Source organism: Urocitellus parryii, chromosome 12 (assembly GCF_045843805.1).
Source record: "Urocitellus parryii isolate mUroPar1 chromosome 12, mUroPar1.hap1, whole genome shotgun sequence".
NCBI lineage: Eukaryota > Metazoa > Chordata > Mammalia > Rodentia > Sciuridae > Urocitellus > Urocitellus parryii.
The window spans coordinates 91,436,469-91,457,621 of record NC_135542.1 but is presented as its reverse complement, the minus strand read 5'-3'; the positions used below and the strand labels follow the sequence as shown (position 1 = coordinate 91,457,621).

Here is a 21,153-nt window from a genome sequence, read left to right as displayed (position 1 = left end):
ACCTGTGCCAGGAGTACTGGCAGGGAGAGGATGTTTTGAAGTGAGATCCTTCAGAATGTGCCCTTGGTGTTGATAGGGAGAGGACAGATGAAGGGGAGAGTGTTCTGGAGATCAGGATGTACAGAATGCTCTCAGGCACCCCTGCTCTGGGAAGCCTGCTGTGTCTGGCGCCTTGTACCCAGAGCCCCGTTCTCTGGGGAGAACCCTTAGTGGATTCCATACCAACGAGTTCATGTTCGTCTCTGGAGAGCCATGGTGGGGAGGGAGGCTGCTGAGCCTGGCTTGGCCTCCCTGTGTTCCTCCTCTTGCAGTGGTGACTGCCACCAGGCTCCTGTGAAACTTCCTGGGTGAGTGGGGGGCCAGGCTGAGGCTGCAGGGTTAATGAGGCCCTCATTCCCAGGTCACTCTGGCCACTCATCACAAAGGGAACTGGGAGAGAGGTGGCCCAGACCTGGCTGTGACCCGCCCTCCCTACTCCTGTCTCTGGGATCCACCTTTGCCTCTGGTTGAACTGAACTCCTTCCCATTGCCTGCCTGATTCTGTGTGCAGGCCTGCCCTGTCTGGACCCTGGCAAGCTCCAGACAGCTCAGCCTCTTTCCACTGATGCCCTGTTCCCCCAGCCTACATTTCTTATGGACCATCTGGTGAGGCCTGGCTTCTGCCGCCTCAGGGCTTACCACCCACATTTCTTGTAGAAGAAACTGAATGGAGAAGATGGGCGTGGAGTTTTCCCTCTGATGTTTCCATCTAGGCAGGCAGAGGTCTAGGAGTGGGCCTTGGGAGCTTGGAGAGGGGGCCAGATGCCAGCCACGAGGAGTGAGACTGCTAGAGCAGTGGTGAGGCCACCAGGTGTAGGTCTGACTGTGGGCTTAGCTGTAACTCCTGTTAGACTCCAGGAAACCCTGGTGTTTGGTCTGCTTTCCTCCTACAGTTTTTCTGGCCTCCAGTCTGTGTCTTGGGGCAGCAAAAACTCTAAGTTTAGAGTATGCCCAGGCATCTCTGGAATGGGCTTTGTTCATAGGTATGGCTGAATTGCTGGAAGGCCCTGTGGTGGTCTCCAGTGTTTGGGGGGACTATAGGTTCACTATTAAGGAATGGGTTTCCTGAGAGGACCTACCCTGTCCCTGCTTTGTCATGCCCCTGCCCTCAGGGTGGCCAGAGATTTGTGTGGGGACCCTGGAGATTTATACAGAGTTGCTGTGGCCATTACTTCCCCATTCTTTATCTCCCAGGGCTGATCCACAAGGGAGGTGAGGTGAGGGGGCACCATGGGCAGGCGCTAGGCTATGTGGATACCCAACAGGAGGTGTCCTTGGCAGGAGCCTGTCTTCCCTGGTGGATTAGGTTGCCCCTCAAAAAAATGAGATGGGCCTTCCTCTTTGATGATCACCTTGTCAGGCTGGATGACAGTCCATTCTTACCTGCTTCTTCAGGGAATCAATGCAGCCCAATTTGTTTCAGGAGCCCAAATTCTAGGTGTCCTGCTTGGTTCTCTTAGTGCCGGTCCTGTCCAGCCAAATATCCAGGCCTGGCCTTATTCTGTTCTCTCTCTCCTCCAAGCTGGCTAGTGTCTTTGCTCTCAGTCCTAAAAGAGATGCCAGGTACTTTCAGATGTTTTTGGAGTATAAATTTGACAAAGAGTTAAGTGTAAATTTGATAAAGACTCTTCAGCATGGGACAGAGGAGGGAACACTTGGTTTAGGTTTGGATCCTGCTGTAAGATGGGGGTCGGTATAAGGATTAAGTTAGTTGTGCCCAGCACCCTTCTCCTTGGGTGGTGCCTAATAAGTCATATGTTGGATCTTCTTTCTGGCCCCTGGCCCAAGTAGTGCCATGGCACCTGGTCTTGAAGGTAGGGGTGGGGGCGTGGTACTCGGCAGGGCCTTTTCCAGTCTCAGCATTAACCAGGAGGCTCATGGTTTTGTCTCCCTCCACAGCCTGGACGTGTCTCCTCAGGTAGAACCTGACCCAGCTGCTCCTCACCACTTCCCCTGCTCCCCCTGGGCTCCGGCCCCCCCCACTCCTGCTCCCACCGCTGCTCCCATGCTAAGCACTAACCTTTTTGCAGCCGCCTCCCCTGCTGCTGCCACCGCCACCATCACCCCCGAAGCCACCCCATCTGGATTCTTGGGTGTCACCAACCCGTTCCTCACCTCCTTGCAGAGCAACCCCTTCTTCGAGGAGCTCATAGCCAACATAGCACTAAACTCTCCTTCACCTGCTCCCTCTCTCCCCAGTGCCTCGAGGGCCAGCCCCGCCCCCCTGGCCTCCCTTGGGAAAGCCCTGCCTGAGTGGGACGACACCTTCAACATCTTTGCTGCTAGCAGGCTGCATCCGGAGGCCAGGAGCGAGATCCTGGCCCCTGAAGGAATGGGGCTGGAGGCGGCTGGGCTGCAGGCCCCAGGCCCCAGGGCCTTGACAGTGAAGGCAGCTGAGCCCCAGGGAGACCCTGGGGGAGGAAGAGGTGGGAGCAGCATGTGGCTGGAGCCTGGGGCTCCTCTGGACTCTGAACTGGACCAGCAGAACACAAGTGCATCTGACCCAGGGCCCCTTGGGTCAGCTGGGCCTGGCCTGCCCTCTGCATCAGCCCAGCCGCAACTGAGAGCCTCGACCTCAGCACCAGACAGGGAGCCGCTGGACCCAGAAGTGGGAGCTGGACAGAGTCCAGCAGACAGTGGGACATCTCTTTTCAGCTCTCCAGAAGTGATCAGTGTGTGGGAGAGGCTACCAGGTTCAGATGACACTCCTGAGGGCCAGGATGAGGAGGCCCCCAGAGGTGAAAATCAGCTTTTCCATGAGCTCAATACAGATGATTCCTGGCCTTGGGATGTGGTCTCCATTTCTCCTGCAACTGAGATGGCCTCAACTGTCCTGCAAGGAGAGTCTGATGTGCTCTCTCCTCCCCGGGTGCAAGCAGAGTCACCAGAAACTGTGATCCTCAAGGGAAGCAAGGGGCCTCCCCCCCTGGAGCTGGAGCCGGAGCCAGAGGAGCCAGAGGAGCCAGAGCCGGAGCTGGAGCCTAAACCCCAGCAGGAGCAGGAGGAGGGGCTGAGGCCCAGCACACCACCTCCCAAGCCACCCCGCCTCTTCACACCCTCAAATTCTCAAGTGGAGGAAGAGGAGGAGGAGGAGGAGGAACAAGAGAAGGCTGCAGGGGGATTGAGTAGCTGGGGGGCAGGGGCAGGAGGAGAAAACTCTACCCCAGATGCACTCACTGTTGGTCCATTGGAGACCAAGGGGGAGGGCAGGAAGCCTGACTCAGAGGAGTCTGATAGCCGGTCTTCTGGGACCCTGCTAGGTGAGCCAGGTCTGGAGGAGCTAGTAGAGGATCCCAGCCCCTCTAGGTCTGGGGCCTGCCCGTCTGTGCCCATCAGGTGTCCTGAGGGTCATGTCCCCATACCCTGTAATTCATTAAGCTTGGCACTGCCCAGTCAGCAGATTGTAGGGACTCTAGACAGGGGAGAAGGCTCTGAGGCCCAGAGTCTAGGGCCAGTCGGAGAGAGGCATGGGCCTTTGTCAGTCACCCCCCAGCAGGCTGATCTGTGGGCCTCAGAGGATACCTTGAGACCCTTCTTGTCTCAGGAGAGCCGAGATCCCCCTAGCCTCCCATCTACATCCCCACCAGGGTCCAGGGAATCTTCTATCCACTCTGGTCCGGAAGAGCTGCCCACGCCCCCAGAACCTGCCTTTCCTCCGCCCCCTCTCCCGCCCTGGGCCAGTCACCGCCATGTGGGTCCAGGCCTTCTGTGCTCTCCCTTGCCTGGAGCCTGGCCCCTGACCTCTACCTCCCCACCCCCCGGGGAGCCAGCCTCACCCCCCCGCCCCTTTGAGCCCTCCCTCCCTGGAGGCTCCCCTGCCCCTGAAGGGGAAGACCATGCTGCAGCCACCCCAGCCTCCCCGCTTGTGCTTCTGCCCTTGGAGACACGACCAGCTGAGGAGCTACAGCCCCGTGCCAGGTGAGCATCCATCCACCTCCCATCAGGAGGAATGGGAATGGGGCCCAGTATAGCAGTGGGTGAGGTGTTCACATCCCAGCCTCCTCCTTGCTCTACCCCAGGCAGGATGGTGGAGGCTGTGAAGTCTTGAGCTTTCTCTGGTACCAGCCCTGAAGCTGCCTCCATCATGGGGCCGTGGACAATCAGGGTGGCCCCATAAGCCGGGAGTTTGGGGGACAGCACTGACAAGGAGGAGGGAGTAGGGAACAAAGTTGGGGAGAGCAGTATGTGCTGGCAGGAGGGGGGTGAGAGCCTTGCATGCAAGGCAGGGGGACTGCGGATAGGAGTGGAGCTTGCTAAACATGGATGTCCACCCAGTTCTTCTGACAGGAGGTGGGGGAGCAGGCTGGCAGTGAAGCTTCGGACTGTTTTATGTCCAGGTGAGGTGAGGACTTGGATCAGAGAACCAGAGGAGGGTCAAAGGTCAGAGAGGAAGTGGGAGAAACCCTCAGAGGAGAGAGAGGAAAGCTAAAATGCTTCTCACATGTGGCAAAAGAAGGCTTTCTGCCTCTGCAGCACATTAGCCACTTGTCTGTCTTTGGTTTCCTGCCTTTCAGAGGCACCAGCCTCTAGGGTCAGTAGGACTGCTGAGTGGACCAAGGAGGCCTGTGTGATTTTGGTCACTGGGCCTTGGTTTGGGGGTTGCAGGTGTAGGGTGTCAGGGGCACAGGTCTAGAGGCTCAGGATTGGGATATGGTAAGTGTGGCTCAGCTGGCTGCAGAGTCTAGGGGACCAGGAGCATTCTAAGAAGGGGTGAGCAGAGGGGCTGCTGCTCCTGATGAGCACGTGGGCCCTGGGGTACGGTCAGGCCTTCATCCCTCATTAGCTCACACGTTAGTCACTTGAGTTCCCTGAGCATCTGCTCTATGTCAGACCCAAGGAATTCCCAGTCCAGTGGGGAAGACAGGTCCCAGAAAGAAAGGCCTTGGGGGCAACTGCTGGCACTGAGAAGTGGGTGGGAGGGAGTCTGGATGCCCCATCTTTCTCCTCCAGCTGTGGGTAGTGCTGTGCCACCTGTGATAGGGGGAGCAGGCGAGGGATCTGGTGGTTGCAGCTTCCTCGCTTCCTGAACACAGCATTGTCAGCTGGCCCCCAGCCTCCAGCACGACCTTTAATTACACATGCCACTTTTTGAAAGTTTTGTCTTTTCAGAGTTGGCTTCATGTCTGTGCTTTGCATGGTGAAGCAGAGCTAACCCCATTTCTCAGATAAGAGCTGCAGGGACCAAGGTCCTTCAGATGTGGGGCAGTTGGACTGGAGCCCAGGCTTCCTGCTGCCAACTTACTTAGGGTATTTTTTGCTGTACTGGTCATCCATTCCTGCACCACCATAGATGGCCCCCTTAGAAGTGTTGTCGTACCCATTTCTAGTGTGGATTCCTAGGTGGCAGTTAAGCACCTGGTTTTTTCCCTACTCTGCCCTGCTGCTGGGCACATGGCCACTCTTCCAATACTGTGTGACTGAATCTGCAGCACTACCCCAAGTAACAGAGCTGCTTCTCTGGGTCTTTGGGCCATTTTGCTTCCAACTTCTGAATGGCCTAAAGCCTCTGTAGAGGGAGCATAAATTTGTAAGAGGTCCCCCAAGGACAGGTTGGCTGATTTGAGAGCCTGATGCTTATAGCTTATACAAGTGTTATAAGTGCAGGGGAGCCCAGAAGAGGCTCATCTTAGCCTGAGGGAATCAGAAAGCCTTCTTGGAGGAGGTGGCTTTGCACTGCTTTCAAACAGGAGTAGGAATAGGCCAGTGGGAGGAAATGGCAATACTTCAGATACAGGACTAGCTTTTATGAGGTCCTTAACAGATAGCACTCTTTCTCTTTCTTGCTGGGGAATGGTGGGCCACGAGAAAAGGGCAGGCCCCAGATTTTGTTAGATTGTGTTCTCACTTTGATGGGAGCCATTGAAGGGTGGAAAGGTGAAATCATTATCCTGCAGCAGAGTGGGAGGTGGTTGGAAGTAGGCAAGATTTGCTTGGCAGAGCTGTTATCTGTGGCTGGAGGAAATGTGTAGCTAGCCCTGGCTTGAAGAGAAGATAGGAAGGTAGGAAGGTGGCAGGGCTTGATTGATGAAGGCTGAGGCTGAAGAGGACAAGTCAGAAGGACACCCAGGTTTTTGACTGGGCCCTGGGAGGCTCTCTGCTGGGGGAGCTCAGAGGAAAAAGCAGGTGGGAGGAGAGCATGTGGCACCAGAGGTGGATCATGAGGGAACGATTGAGCCAGCCTGCAACTGTTTGCACTGGTCTAGAGTCTGAAAGTCAGGTCTGGGCTGGAGCTGGAGACTTGGGTGGGAGGCTAGGTCAGGAGGAACATGAAGGGAAGAGACACCAGGGGCAGACCAGCAGTTGAGCCTGAGATAAGGCCCTCAGGTGGAGGTATTGGGGCAAGAGGAGGGAGAGCAGCCTAAAGGAAGGAGTAGTACAGGTGTGGATTGGACTCCAGAGAGGCAAGGAGGGGAGATGCCAGGCCCACTGCCACAGCAGGTTCTCCTGTGCTGGGCTGAGGTCCTGTTCTCATGGGTTGAGGAGTCAACAAAAGGTAAGAAATTAGATACACAGTGTGGCATCCATGCTCTGGAGCAGTTTGGGTTTGAGGAAAGTGGTGATGACTGAGGTTGAGCAAGCAAGTACAGGTTGAGGGGACTTCCAAGCCTGACTGGGTGCACAAGTGATTATAGCAAAGCCAAGAACTTCAGGTCTTTCCTGGTTTTAGCTCTGAAATCTCATGTTCTGGGAATCCCCACAGTCCTGGGGAAGCTGGGAAGGTTGGCTACCTCCCTAGAGAAAGTATAGAAGAGGAGGAAGGGAAAATGGCTGGAGGCTGGTGTCCCTGGCAAATTCCCAGTACAATGCAGAAATTTGTAGAGTGGCCTCTGCCAAAGAACCAGGTCATTAGGTCAAAGGGGGAATGAAATGTGGAGAGGGCATGTGGTGGGACGCAGATTGAGGCATGCAGGGTGCTGCTGCCCAAGAGACCTCAGCTGTACAGCAGACTTGGGGCTCTACAGAGAAGGTGGCCCCACCTTCCCAGTGCCACCCTTCTCCCCTCATAACCCATCTTCTGTCTTTGCAGTCCCCATCCCGTGAAGCCCCTCAGTGCTGTCCCTGCAGAGGGCATTTCTGATAGGAAGCAGTCCCGCTCCAGTCTGAGCACAGCTCTGAGCAGTGGGCTGGAGAAGCTCAAAACAGTCACATCTGGTGGTATTCAGCCTGTGGCTCCGGCACCCCAGCTTGGCCAGATGGTGGACACCAAGAGATTAAAGGTGAGACCCAGGGTGCCAGGGGCAATCTGACAGAACATGGTGCTGTGGAGGGGCCTGTAGCATTGGGAGGGTGGAAGAGTGAGCAGGCCAGGTCCCCATGCCACAGTCCTGAAGTTGGTTAGCCCGTCTCTGGCATCTGAAACAGTTAGCTCTGGGGCCTGTGATGGGGTACTGGGGTGTAGGTGGGCAGTAGGCCAGGGGCTGCTCTGCTCATTCTCATTCCATCTGGCTTCAGGACTCTGCTATGCTGGACCAGTCGGCCAAGTACTACCATCTGACCCACGACGAACTCATTGGCCTGCTCCTGCAGCGGGAGCGGGAGCTGAGCCAGCGGGATGAGCATGTGCAGGAGCTGGAGAGCTACATCGACCGGCTGCTGGTGCGGATCATGGAGACCTCACCCACACTGCTGCAGATCCCCCCTGGGCCCCCCAAGTAGCCTCCCTTGTCCCCATCCCTAGAGGGTTGGTGAGGACCTGCTACCCAGACAGGGGCTGTGACCACCTGCCCGCCCACCCTCCCTCCTGCTGAGCACATTCTCATCTGGGACGGGGTGCAGTCTGTCTTCCTGGCCACTCCATGCTCCCTCTCCCTCCTGCCTCTACTGGGGCTGCTGGAAGTGAGCCCTTGGACTCCCGTTAGAGCCTCAGGTTCCTTTACTACCATGCGTCTCTGGGAGCACTCAGTCTTTCCCACCTGCCTGTTTTCATAACCCTTAGCTTTGGGGGCTCCAAGAAATTGGAATAGGGAAATTAGCCCCCAAGATGGAACAGGGAGAGCTGCAGTTTGATGTGGTATCTGGGACCAGACTGCTGTAGCACAGACTTTATTATCCTCCAAGGATGTCAGCCATTCCTTCCCATGGCCAATCCCTCATCTTCTTCATTTCCTAGTATTGCTGGGTCTGGGACAGGACCAATTTGCCTGTTTGTAGGTTGTAGGCAGCTAGTGTGCCTGTTCTGCCCCGTGCCCATCCCAAGAGCAGGGAGCCCATGTGGCCTGGTCTGTTCTGCTGCGTCCTGAGTCTGTTTCTGTTTGGAGCTGCTTGTATCAGGGGTGCAGTATAGATGGAGGTGGTGCCGTGTGCTCTCCAGGCTGCTCCCTGCCCTTCTCTGGACCTTTCCACTGAGTGTCATGGGTGACTGTGGAGGTAGGGTTGGGTCAGGGGAGAGCCCCTTGATTTTCAGGTTCTCACCCACCTCTGATGTGTGGACCTGTCCAGGTCTGAGCTTTGGGCTGCTTTTGTTTTGGGGATAAAGCCTCCACATCTGTTCTTATTGTCTGTCCAGATGCCAAAACTCTGTGCTGCTGCAGGGTTTGAAATTTTGGAAACAAATTAAAACGTGCCTTTTGCGGGTGGGGTCAAGAGCCTCTGGATGTAGACCTTTCCTTCCTGGTGGCCTCCCCCTCCTGTTGAGCACTTGGGGGTGGCTCTGGGAAGGGGAAGAGGGGATGGAGGTAGCCTTGCTCTGTGCTCTTCCCTTCCCAGAGTTAATCTCAGCTAAGAGCCAGGCCAAGTGCTGCTGTCTCCTCGGCCTTCCTGCCATCTTGCCCATTTCCCTCCTAGGCAGATCCTAGGATAAAAACTTCTGATGGGAGCAGGCCTGAGGCTGCTCTGCTCACTCTCATTCTATCAGGCCTCAACCAAGCAGCAGTTGGCTGCTCTGGAAGTGGGAGGGCACACTATGCCTTAGGAGACTCCTGTACATAGAGAAAAAAGCCTTTGTTGCCCTCCCACCTATCCACTAAGCTTCTGTCCTGGCCTGTCCCTTCATCCCCCAGCACCTTGCCTGGCTTGGCTGCAGTGCACTTTGAAATGAAGTATCTGCCCTTTGGCTCAGCCCCTGGTTTGTTTATGGAAAGCGTAGTAGGCTATCCCCATGACATCTGCAGGGACCCTTTGGTGGCTTGGGCATCCTTCATTAGCAAAGGGTGGGAGGTGAGAAGATGCCAAAGGAGGGTACTTTTGGCCCATTGAAGAGGCAAGAGCCCTTCTGGGGCTTCCTTCTTCATGAGAGCCTGCGGGCTCACTCAGAAAGCCTCATAGGAGATGGGCTTTGTGGGTGATGTCAGTCTTCTGCCAGGATGCACAGGAGCCCCATACATGGGGGAAAGCCCCTGCAGAGTTGACATCTTTAATGTCCGCTCAGCATAGCTGAGAAAAGTATCCATAGGTGTCCAGATTTTCAGTTATGTTTTTTGGAGTGATTGGGGGGTGGAGGTGTCTCTTGAGTAAGGAGATCACTCCCCTACTAGGTATTCCTCTGGGCTCTAGGTGATCCCAGCTCCAGTCCTGACCTTTCACCATCCTTGATTTTGGGCCTCTCATGTGCTCAGGGCAGGGGTGTCTTTAGAAGAAGGTTTGAATTGAAATCCAGGATTCTTGTTTGATGTTTCTGTTCTGGCCACAAGATGGAGAAGAGCTGCCGTGGGGTGGTCAGGAAGCAGGTACCATTCTGCTTAGCTGTTTGTCTTACTAGTTGTAACTCCTCTGTTTATAAAGAGCTTGTTCTTCATGTTTCAAGCACTTTATGAAGAATAAAATTTCACATACTGCAGGTGGTCTGTCTTGTTCCTGTTTTGGAATGAGTGTGTGAAGGAGGCTGCCTGTGGAAGAAGGCAGCCTTGAATTGAAGTGAGTGGGGTTCACTGATGATATCACAGGGCAGCAGTATAGTGTTGCCCAATGGCTGGGACTCAATCTTTCACCAACTCACAGGATCTCTATTAATTAGACATCTATTATGGCCATGTTTATTGGTACAGTGAGGAAATACAGATGGCAAGACTTGAATTCTGTTCTCAAGCTACTTTGTCAAGTCTAGTAGGGGGAGATAAATTACAAATCCAAAACACAATTGTTCCTTATAGTTAGCTAGATTCTCTTTTCAGCTAAAGGAAAATTCTGTTTCTTATTGCTCAGCCATTAGTGCTACAACCTATGCAGGGTTCAGAAAGGTATGGGCGGACATGAGCCAACCCTGCACTTTATCCTGAGACCAAGAAGACCCAAAGTGAGGTTTCCCAGAGTCAAGTCCAATATGATTTCACTGTCTTCGGTGAAACAGCCCCTTATACCCCCAGTCTGGTTCATTGACCAGATTCAACCAGGAGTCTTAAGCTGCTCTATGTATAAGTGTTTACTATCCTTGCTAGGGTTGCTCCTTATCTAAAGTCCTTGGAGCTGGTACTTGCAAGGCTACTTAACCCTATTTTCAGCGGGCTCCCCCCACCTCCCTCCCACACCCCGACAGTTCTCTTCCTCCCAGAAAGTAAGGCCCAGGAGGGATCTTCCTTGGTTGGTCAAAGAAGGTGGAGGGCATGAAGGACTGGGGGGCAAAAGCCCAGCTTACTCTAGGAACCGAGTGGAGAGCACAGGGTGGGAGGTAGGGTGGTGATACAAGAAACTGTAGGAAAATTCAGCATTGCAAGTCCTTGCAGAAAGACCTCCCAGTTAACCCCCACTTCACCTGGAGTCCTTGCCCATCTGGTCCCTGGTCAGACCCGTTGGTGGAGGGCCCTTGTTCTGGGCTGCCGCTTCAGGCGCGACGTCTGTGACATCAACCCAAACTTCTGTGGGCAGGTTAGTAGCGAGGGGCCGCCCGGCGTTCCCCTACCGGAACCTCAGGGCCATGCTTACATACCTTTCCCGTACTACCGACCCCTGCAACACCGAGACGGAGGCTGCGTGGATGCAACTCTCCGCAGTCTGAGGTTGTCAAGATTCTAAGGAGAGAAAAACTACACTTCCCACAACCCCTTGCGCGCCCTGCTTGCTGCGGTTGCTCATGGCCAATCGGGAGAGGCAGCTGTGGCGGGGGCCGAGGAGGGACATTTTAAAAGGGCCGGGGATTGCGGGCGTCAGTGGCCATGGCGGATACAGCGACTACAGCATCAGCGGCGGCAGCTAGTGCCGCTAATGCTTCGACGGATGCACCGCCTTTCCAACTGGGTAAACCCCGCTTCCAGCAGGTGAGGACCGGAGCTGTGATCTGCATGTCGGCGGGTGGCATAGGAAGGGCTGGCAAACTCCCCTCCAAAGTCCCCTTTAGCCCAAGGGTCTCCGACCTGCGGCCACCGGAGCCTGCAGTTAGTGCCGCGGGGACCTCGGCCACAACCACCCTTTTCCCATTGGTCAATGGGCCGGGTGAGGACTCCCAGTTTGACTTCCTATTGGCGGTTGTTTCTGTCACTCCTCTCCTGCCCGCGCCCTCCAGTCCTTCTCGCCCGAGGCGCTCTTTGATTGGCTACTGACGACCGAGGCCCGGACTCCCGGGCGCCCGGGTCCGGTCTGCTTTTGCAGGGTCGCTCCAGCTTGTGCAGCCGCCCACTCCCGGTGCAAAGTTCGGGCCCGGCCCTGGGTGAGAAGTTGGCGTGGCCAGGATGCCTTCTAACTTTTCCCCCGACTAGGACTGACTTTCCTTCCGAGCTGCAGGCTGAGCCTCCGTGCAGCTCCCGCACCTCGCGATCATACTTCCATTCCTCTACCCGCAAGTGGGGTCCGCGCTGCACCGCAGGGTGGGACCACGTGCCGAGTTCTGCGGCTCCCCGGCCTCTCCCATCCCCCAGCCGGGAATTCCCTGACGCAGCGAGTCGGCTGGCCGGTGCCCCGCAGAGATGGAGCTGGGACAAACCTGGAGAGCTAGGGGTGCGGAGGAAACGCTGTGTCATCCCCTGGGGCCGCAGTCCCTAGGAGGGTGCGTGGATCCGGGAACCAGCCCCAGCCTTTCCCTCGCTGAGTCCTCCGGTACCCCGGCCCAGGCACCACGGGGCGTTTGGCTCTGTCCAGATCCACTCGGACTCTTCTGGGCACGATGATTGTGTTTCTTTTCTTTCTGGACCCCCGCCTGGGCGCCGATAACTTGGTACTCGGGTACCGAGACAGGGATGGAACCTGCAGTCCCGACGTGTTGGCTGGGCCCGGGAGACCGGAGCCTAGGAGGGGCAATTCCCACTCCGCAGACCCCGGGGCCCTGCTGTCTCCAGCGCTGAAGAAGCGCACTTTATTAGGAAAAGGGCGAAGAGACTCAGCTAAAGCGAACCGGGGATTTCGATGGGTGGGGTGGGTGGCAGAGGAGCCAGAAAGAACTTTGCAGGAAGAAAGGCTATGGTACAAAGGTCGGTGCAGTGGCTTGCTTGCTTTTCTTTTTTTTTTTTTCTTTTTTGGCTGCAGTTGTGGGAGGGGGACTGGATCCAGCCTTGAGGTTTGATGATAATTAAGGAACTGCTCTCCTTATCCCTTTGAAAAAATGTCCCCGGGGTTTTTAAATGGGACTAGATTGTTTTTTAAAAAATAGATCATCTCAGCATGTAGGTATCTGAGAAGATACTGTCATCTTTCTGCTAGTGTAAGATGCCACCTATGGCGAAACTGGGGGTGGGGTTCTCCTGCCTCACCTGGGGTGACCCTTCATTCCTTTCTACATTTCCCATTCTGCTCATCCTTCAGTCAAGCTTAGGCCAGTCTCAGGCTGTGGTGTCTTTACCCCCTGGTCTGATTAAATCAGGTAGCTGATTCCTTCCTGGAAGCCTCTTTGGCCACCCATAAAGACTTTTCCACCACCACAACCTTTCCCTGAAGTCTTTTCTGTTGTTCTCTACACCGAGGTTATTTGGTCTCAAACCTCATGTAGGTCTTTTGAGAAAACATTACCCTGCGGTGCTATGTAGGTAGTTAGGCTTTTAATTAGGTGTTGAGTAAAAACTTCTCCTCTTGCCTCCCCTTGTTCCTGTTATCTGTGTGTGGCCCTTGGAATATTCAGTCACCCAATAGATATTTATGGGGTACCTCTTAGTGGCTTAATGACTAGGCCCTTTGCTGTGGAGCCATAGATGCACGTTGGAGGCTATTTGGTTCCTACTGCTGTTGCTGGTCCCTCTTTTGGGCAGTAAAGTGTGTGTTGCATTTGCTCTTGAAGCTGTCCAACATAGTGGCCTGCATAAAGAACAGTGCCTGAGCACATGTGATTCATCCATGTTAAGGATCTTCTCTTTCCTCCAAACCTGCTCTTCCCACACTCTTCCCTGGCTCTCTGCAAGCAGCTCAGCTTGCCACCCAAGTGCTAGTCGTAAACCTGGGATTTGCCTGTGTACTTCCCTTCCTCTCACTCTATAAGTACGATGAGAGGCCATGATCTCACCTCTGCAACAACTTTCAAATTTGCTCATCTCCATGGCTACACTCCAAAACCAGCCCCCCTCATCTATTTCCTGGACCATTGTGGAAGCCTTCAGACAGGTTTCTCTGCTTCCACTCTGGCCCTCTTCCCATCCCTCTCTCTTCTGTATGGCAGAGTCCCAGCAATGCAGGTCTGATCAAATGATATCCCCTCCTCCACACATGTACATTTAAACACCCTGAAGTGGCTTCCCTTGCACCTAAGATAAAGACCTCATCTCTGAAGGGGCCCAAAGTTCTGCACAGTCTGTCTATCCCTGTTGTCTTCTTTCTTGAGTCCTACCACCTACCCACCTTTGTAACAACCTTCCCACTACACTGACTGCTTTTTAGCCTTTAAATCTATTATGACCTTTCTACTTCCCCCTCTCCAGGCCATCTGCTGGAATATCACCTCCCCACATTCCCAAATCTCACACCACTCCTCATTCTTAATGAATTAGTGAAGCATCACTTCCTTGGGGAAGCCTCCAAGATGAGTTGACTGTGCCTTGCTACTGCAAAGCAACTATCTAGTGGATATGTTGATTTGGGGATGACTCCTCTTTTGACGTTAGATTCCGTGGAATCAGGGACTGTGTCTGCCTTGACTCCCTATTGACTCAGCTATGTCTGGCACTTCAAAGATGCTCAATAAAGACTTGTGAATAAATGAACGTGCCGCAAATACTTGAGTGGGTTTTGTGGACCTGAATTTGACATACTAGGCTGTGTCTGGAGCAGTGGTCATTGTCCCTTAGGAATCTTGTTAAATTGCAACCAAATGGGAGAATGTTTGGTAGTTCAGAGACCCCAGAGTTGGTGGTCTCTAAGGGGGTGAATCTAGACAAAATTGTCTGCCTTGGATGTCCTGGGTTCATGAGCTCCTTTAGGGTCTCCTTTAGGGTCTAGTCATCTTTATCTATGTTCTACCCTCAATATTTAGCATACAGTTGGTGTCCAATGTATACTCCTATTGCCTTGTGCTATTCTGACAGAAGCCTGCTTTGAGTAGCTCATAATCTAGCGTCCATTTCCAGAGCCAATGCTGGGAACACCACTCTGTTCTTCAGCTAGTCTCACTACTTTCTGTAGAAATTGGAACCAAAGTATTGCTTTCTGGAGTCACCCCAGAACCTCTCTTCTCCCCCCCATCCCTCCAAGAGTCTCCTTGTGCTGGCGTGCAGGGGGGGAAGAACACCATGCAGGATCAGGGGGTGGAAAAAGGGTGACAAATGGACTTTGGAATGTGGCTGTTTTTCTCTCCATAAGATGGTGATAGTTAAGATTGTATGCATGTTGAGATATGAAATTTACACAACCCCGTGGGGTAGGTACAATGATCTCCAGTTTACAGGCAGGAAACTTGTAACATACAAACAGATTAGATAACCTTATAGGCAGACTGGCTCCAGAGTTCATATTTGTTTATTGCCAACTCTTTTATTCTGGAGGTTTTCAAATGTACAAAACTGGAGAGACAGTCATTGAACCTCTACATATAACTCAGCTTCAACAATTACCCATTTTTTATTTTTTTTATTTTTTTTTGGTGCTAGGAATTGAATCTAGGCCTTATGTTTTCCAGGCAAGCAGTCTACCACTGAGCCATGTCCCCAGCCCCATAATTACCAATTTAAGGCCTGCTTTGTTTCATCTATACACCCTACTCCCAGCCACTAAATTATTTTGAAGCAAATCCTAAACATCATGGCATTTCATTGGCCTACTAGTGGATACCTCTAAAACTAAGGACTCTTGGCTTGTATTCATTCATTCATTTATCATACTAGTGATTGAACCCTGTGTACTCTACCACTGAGCCATATCCCCAGGCTTTTTAATCTTTTATTTTGAGACAGGGCCTTGCTAAGTTGCCAAGGCTGACCTTGAATTTGGGACCTTCCTGTTTCAGCCTCCAGAGTAGCTGGGATTACAATCATGTACCTCAAGTGTTCTACCACTGAGCCACAACCCCAGCTCCCCTAGCTACTTTTGATTAATTAATTAAATAAAATTAATTTTAATTTTGGATAATTTTAGATTTATAGAAGTTAGAAAGATGTACCTCACATTACCATGGCACATTTATCAAAACTAAAAAGCCAACATTGATATATTACTATTAACTACACTCCAGATTGAATTGGATTTCACTATGTTTTTACATCAATGTCCCTTTTCTGTTCTAGGAGCCCATCCAAGATGCTGCATTATATTTAGTCATCATGTCTTAGTCTTCTCTGATCTGTAAGTTTCTCAGACTTCCCTTGTTTGGATGACCTTGATGATTTTAGCAAGTGCTGGTAGGATATTTTATAGACTGTCCCTCATTCTGGGCGAAGAATATTGCAGAGATAAAGTGCTCTCTGTATCACATCATATCAGAGGGCTTCTCAATTAGTTTTAATATACCCTTCACATACCTGAAATAATTAAATCTTAGTGACTTCACATTTCTTTAATTGTCACCAAATGTGTGTGTGTGTTTTGGTACCAGTGATTGAACCCAGGGATGCTTAACCACTGAGCCACATCCCTAGCCTTTTTTTTTTATATTTTATTTAGAGACAGGGTCTTGCTGAGTTGCTGAAGGCCTTGCAAAATTGCTGAGGCTGACCTTTGAATTTGCAATCCTTCCTGAGCTGCTGGGATTACAGGTGTGCAGCACCACGCCCGACCGGCCCTTTTTTTCTTTTTTTTTTAATTATTGTTGTTTGAATGAGACTTCTCTCAACCCTACACATTACATTTGGTCCATGTTTATTTTGTCTCTTGATATTCATTTCTCTCTCCCTCTTTATTTTTTGAAGAAACTGGGTTGTTTGTCCTGTAGGATGTCCCTTATTCTGAATATGGTTGATGGCATCTCTTTGGTATTATTTAACATGTTCCTCTGTCCCATTTCTCTTGCCAACTTGAAATCTATGTTTTCTGTTGTTGTTTTTTAATCTGTGTTTTAAAGCACTATCCCACCCGGCCTTGTGGAGGGGAGAAGAGGAAAAGGAAGAGTCAACACCTGGAGCTTCTAAGACCTGCCTTCCTCTCTTTTCTTCTCCTTTGCTGCCCTTTTCCTCCCCTGAACTCTCTCCTCTCTCTCTCTCTCTGGAGCTGAGGCAGGAACAGGAACAAACATGGATCTCCTCCCATTTGTTTTCAGTCTATCCAGAAATAGTTTTTTATTTTTTTTTATTGCTGCCTATTTATTTTTATTTTTTAAGCTTCCTCACTCCTTCAGAGAGCTCACCTCCTGTTAAGATGGCCAGGGTGACAGTGAACTGTGTGTGTGCTCGGGTCCAATGTGGACTGTGGCAGATTTCCGTAGAGCAGGCGGGTTGCCCAGGGCTCACTCTGTGGTCCCGGGAACTCCTGGGCAGGAAAATGTGCTCGTCACATGAAATTTGTGTGGGCTGAGCGTCCAGAGGCCAGGAGCAATTTCTTATATATTTTGCCTCATATGAAGTTTTAAAATCACAGTGCCTTTTAGATAGTTATATTTTTTAATCATTTCCTTCCCGTAGGCTATAGTGGCTTTCTGAGAGCAGTGCTTGGGGTTGGTTTGTGTTGTGGAGCAGCTCACACTTCCCAGAATCACCTGGGAAGGTTTTTAAACCGCTACTGCTGCCTGGAGCCTGGAGCACTCAAACCAATAGAACCGGAATCCGTGGGTGTCTGGCCTGGCCATGAAGTGCCTGCTGATTCAGACAGGGTACAGCCTGGTTGAAGACACCTGCAGCTCCAGCCTGTCTACCTTGGGCTATAGGTTCAGTGAGTATTTTATTTCTAATCCTAAAGAGCAGTCATTTTGAGGTCTGGGGCTATGCGTCTGTCAGTTCTTCTTGGGCCTTTGCCCTCAGCCTCCACTCAGAGGCCTGCTGTCCCCAGCTGAGCTGCATCTAGGGAGAGGACAACCTGCTGTTGGAGGTCCAGGGTCCCTGCCAAGAATCAGCAGACTCACCTTCCTTATGAAGGGAAAGAGAAAGGATAATTTGACTGACTCATTCTCTGGTAAAGAAAAAGGGAAGGAAAAAATATCCACTGTATGATTAGATTCAGTTGGGCTGAATTTAAGAGGTGGGGGTGAGTGGGTGCACTATACATTTTAAATTATTGAGAAAATAAAAATGAACTCAAAGAATAGAAACCTTGCCTGCCATTCATGGCAGGGAAGACATACAGAGGTAGTTTTTGTTTCTGCAAAGAAATAATGTTTCTTAGCTGAGGCTACAAAGTATCAGAAGGACCCCTTTCTTTGAGTAAGCACTCATTGAGAAGTTATCTAAAAATCATGGATTGCCCGAGACTTTGCTGTTTTAATCATATCCTTAGGAATGAAGTAACCAGTTCTTGATGGCAGATCTAAGCCACTTTACCTGATAACCCAAAGTGATTAGGTTTAAATGAGTTTCTGGTTTCTGGTCTCAATATTATACACTAGTTTTTCTTTGTCTTTTTTTTTTTTTTTTTTTTTGGTGGTACTGGGGATTGAACCCCTGGGTATTTACCCCTGAGTTATATCCCCAGTGCCCTGGCCCCTTTTTAAAAAAAAAATTGAGACAGGGTCTTACTAAGTTGCTGAGACCGGCTTTGAACTTGAGATGCTCCTGCCTTAGCCTCCTGAGTTGCTGGGACTATAGGTGTGTGCTCTGGTGACCAGCTCCACACTAATCTTAGCTTTATAGTTTCCATGGAAACAAGGCCCTAAGTCCACTTATCAGTCCAGACCTAGCTTGACCCTTTCCATGCAGCCCCTTGCTTTGCTGGGAGTTAGGAGCCATCGAAGGACTACTTTATTTCAATTTCCCTCCACCTTTTATCCATAACATTGGACATCAACTCAATCTTTTCCTTTGGTGATACATCTGTCATAACCGTGCTATGCAGCCTTCCTTGTTGCAGTAATTCAGTAGACCTGACTTTGTTAAGGCTGGTCCCTGGGGGTTTTAGGCTGGCTGGGTTAGGATTACAATGTGCTTTGAACCCTTTTCATGGATCTCAGGCCTGTATTTCAAAGTGTTTATTGAACAGTTACATCTGGAATGCCCAATGACCTCAAATGTACATGACCAATGCAGAATCCTTGTCTTCCTCTCCACTAAAACAGTATGCCTTTTGCTCCCCTTATCCTGATTAATACACATTAGTATTGAACTGGCAATCTACACATCATCCGTGACTCCTGGTTCTTCCCTGTTCTTCCACACTCAGCAAGCCTCGCTGTACCCCAAGGCTCAGCACAGTGTGGATCACAGTAGGTCTTCAGAAGCTAGTTGAACGGTGAATGGGTGAAGAGACTCTAGGCATCTGCAGTTTCTGATCGCAGCCTTCATGCCCTCATGCTGTCCTGTATAACCTCTGTTAGGTTAACCAGCCACCTCCCAGTCTCAGTTCCTCTGGGTGCCTCCTTCACCGTCTCTAGGAAGAAACCTATGTGTCCCCAGTGCATTGTGTGATGCCTCATTTGAGCGCTGATCACAGTGTTTTGTAGTTATTTGTTTACTTATTTGTGTTTGACTTCCTTGATGGTTCCGAGTTCCTGGAGAGCTTGTTCATGGTGATGCTCCTGGAGCCTGGCTCAGTAGGAGTTTGCAGATGTCTGTGAAGCAAAAATGCTTTATCTGAGCTTTTCCCTCAGTGACTGAAGTAGAAAGTGGCAAAAGAGGGCTGGCAGGACTGGGACAGGATCAAAACTACAGGACAAGTCAGGGGCTGGAAGTGTCTGCTAGAGCATCTTTTCCAAGTTGCTTTGTTCACATCTATTCCTGCTCATCCTCATGCCTCTTGGACCACAGACTTCTCAATTGTACCCTCCCTTCAAAGCCCCGCCCTGCCCTGCCCTATCCCCTTCAGGAAGTTTGGAGGCCACTGGATGCTCACCAGCCCACTCATCCGTTCAAGTGTATCCGCACAGCCCTTTCTAAGTATGTGAGGAGACTGGTAGCTAAGGTGGATAAAGGAGGAACTATCCACATCCTACATCCTTCAGAAGCTCATTGTCGAGTATATTACTTAACATACCAGCTTGTACTTTAATTTACATATATTTTAAAAAACAGAATATATGTCACTCCTAATACTGATTTTTTTCATTTTAAAAGCAATTTAAAAGATATAGAAATAATCACCCATAATCTTATTACCCAGAGGCAATATCTGTTATTATTTTAATGTATTTTCATCTAGCATCTTGAAAAATATGGTCTGTAATTTTTTTCTTTGAAACACCTTTAGTAGTACAGGAAAGGTGTCTTATAACTCACCTTACAAGAGTAGGAAAACTTCCCTTTGCCCTTTACCTACCTCCATCAGTTTTTAAAATTTTGTTACATTTCCTCATTGTTTTCTTTGTCTAGGTGATGAAGAAAGTCTAGAAACAGCAAATATACATGATCTCAAGGACATCTGCAGAGTGTAAAAAACAAAATAATAGCCAGTATGGTGGAGCATGCCTGTAATCCCAGCAACTCAGGAGGCTGAGGCAGGAGGATCACGAGTTCTAAGCCAGCCTCAGCAACTTAGTGAGTGATGACCTAAGCAACTTAGTGAGACTCTGTTTCAAAATAAAAAGTAAAAGGCTGGGATGTGGCTTGGTGGTTAAGTGCCCCTGGGTTCAATGTCTGGTACCAAAAAATAAAAAATAAAATAAATAAATAAATAAATAATTTATTAAATAAATTAAATAAAAAATAAATAAATAACAGTACTTACATTTTTAGGTGATATGACCACCTTTGTATTTATACATGTTCTTTTTCCTCAGCTACTTGAAAGTGGATTACATCCATTCATCCCATAATTCTTTAGTGGATGTTTCCTAAGAATAGAGACATGAATAGAGACATTCTCCACATAATTACAGTGCAGTTATTACGTCTAGGAAATTTAACATGGATACAATACTTTTTATTAATCTATGATCCATATTCCAACTTTTTCACTTGTGTCAATAATACTCTGGAAAACATTCTTGCATCAAATCCAGGATCCAATCCCATCACACAATGTACTTCACCATCTCTTTAGTGACCTTTAACGGTGGGTCAGTTTTTCAGTCTTTGTCTTTATGACATTGACGTATTTGATGAATGAGGCCAGTGATTTTGTGAAATGTTCTATAATCTGGGGATTTCTGAGGTTCCCCATGATGAGATTCAGTCCCTCCGGAATGCCACATTGGTCACGCAGTTCACTTCTCACGTCTCCAGGCACAAAATATCCATCTGCCCCTCAGTGGTCCTTTTAATGTGTCCCTGTCACTTTGGTGGAGGTGGCACTTCATTACTTTCTAGCACAACCAGTTTCATCTTATACCATCCCTGCCCTGCCCTGGAACCACCCACTTCCCTAGGGAACCTTGGTTCCTTTCACCAGGGTCTAGATGTCATTCGGTAGTTTTGCTCTTTATTTAATATCCATCTGTTTCTACCTCCTGGCTAGTTAAGTTGGAATCCCACTGCTTATACATTTTACAAAATCATAAGCACTTTTCCATGTCATAACTGTGGTCTGAAAGCATGATTTTAAATGTCTGCATAATATTCAATCATATAAATGAACGTCACTCAGCCATCACCTTGGTGATGATTAATGAGGTAGCCTTGGCATGTACCTCTGACCATATCTCTGAACATTCTGATTGTTTCCTTAGACTGAGTTTTTGGAGGTAGAATTTTTCCAGGACAATTGTAGGAGCATTATGTACGTATGCTTTAAGTGGGGAATGGTTTGGGCCATTTGAGC

General features: G+C 50.3%; 2 protein-coding genes across 7 annotated transcripts in view; both read left to right on the top strand.

The window, feature by feature from the left end:
- Rab11fip5 (RAB11 family interacting protein 5) overlaps positions 1–9,811 on the top strand; it is a 36,098-nt gene extending 26,287 nt beyond the window's left edge. Inside the window, exons 4-6 of one of the 3 annotated variants that reach the window (XM_026411738.2) lie at positions 2,239–3,957; positions 7,067–7,256; positions 7,492–9,811. In XM_026411738.2, the coding sequence (XP_026267523.2) occupies positions 2,239–3,957; positions 7,067–7,256; positions 7,492–7,695 (2,113 nt within the window). In that variant the 3' untranslated portion in view covers positions 7,696–9,811. Of the gene's footprint in view, positions 1–1,938; positions 3,958–7,066; positions 7,257–7,491 lie in introns of all 3 variants that reach the window. The other 2 variants (XM_077792017.1, XM_026411739.2) reach the window with 2 other exon arrangements.
- A 1,266-nt stretch (positions 9,812–11,077) lies between these two features.
- Sfxn5 (sideroflexin 5) overlaps positions 11,078–21,153 on the top strand; it is a 112,372-nt gene continuing 102,296 nt past the window's right edge. For all 4 annotated transcript variants that reach the window (XM_026411740.2, XM_077792018.1, XM_026411742.2 and 1 more), the window contains exon 1: positions 11,078–11,228. In XM_026411740.2, coding sequence (XP_026267525.1) covers positions 11,127–11,228 — 102 coding nt within the window. In that variant the 5' untranslated portion in view covers positions 11,078–11,126. The remainder of the gene's footprint in view (positions 11,229–21,153) is intronic.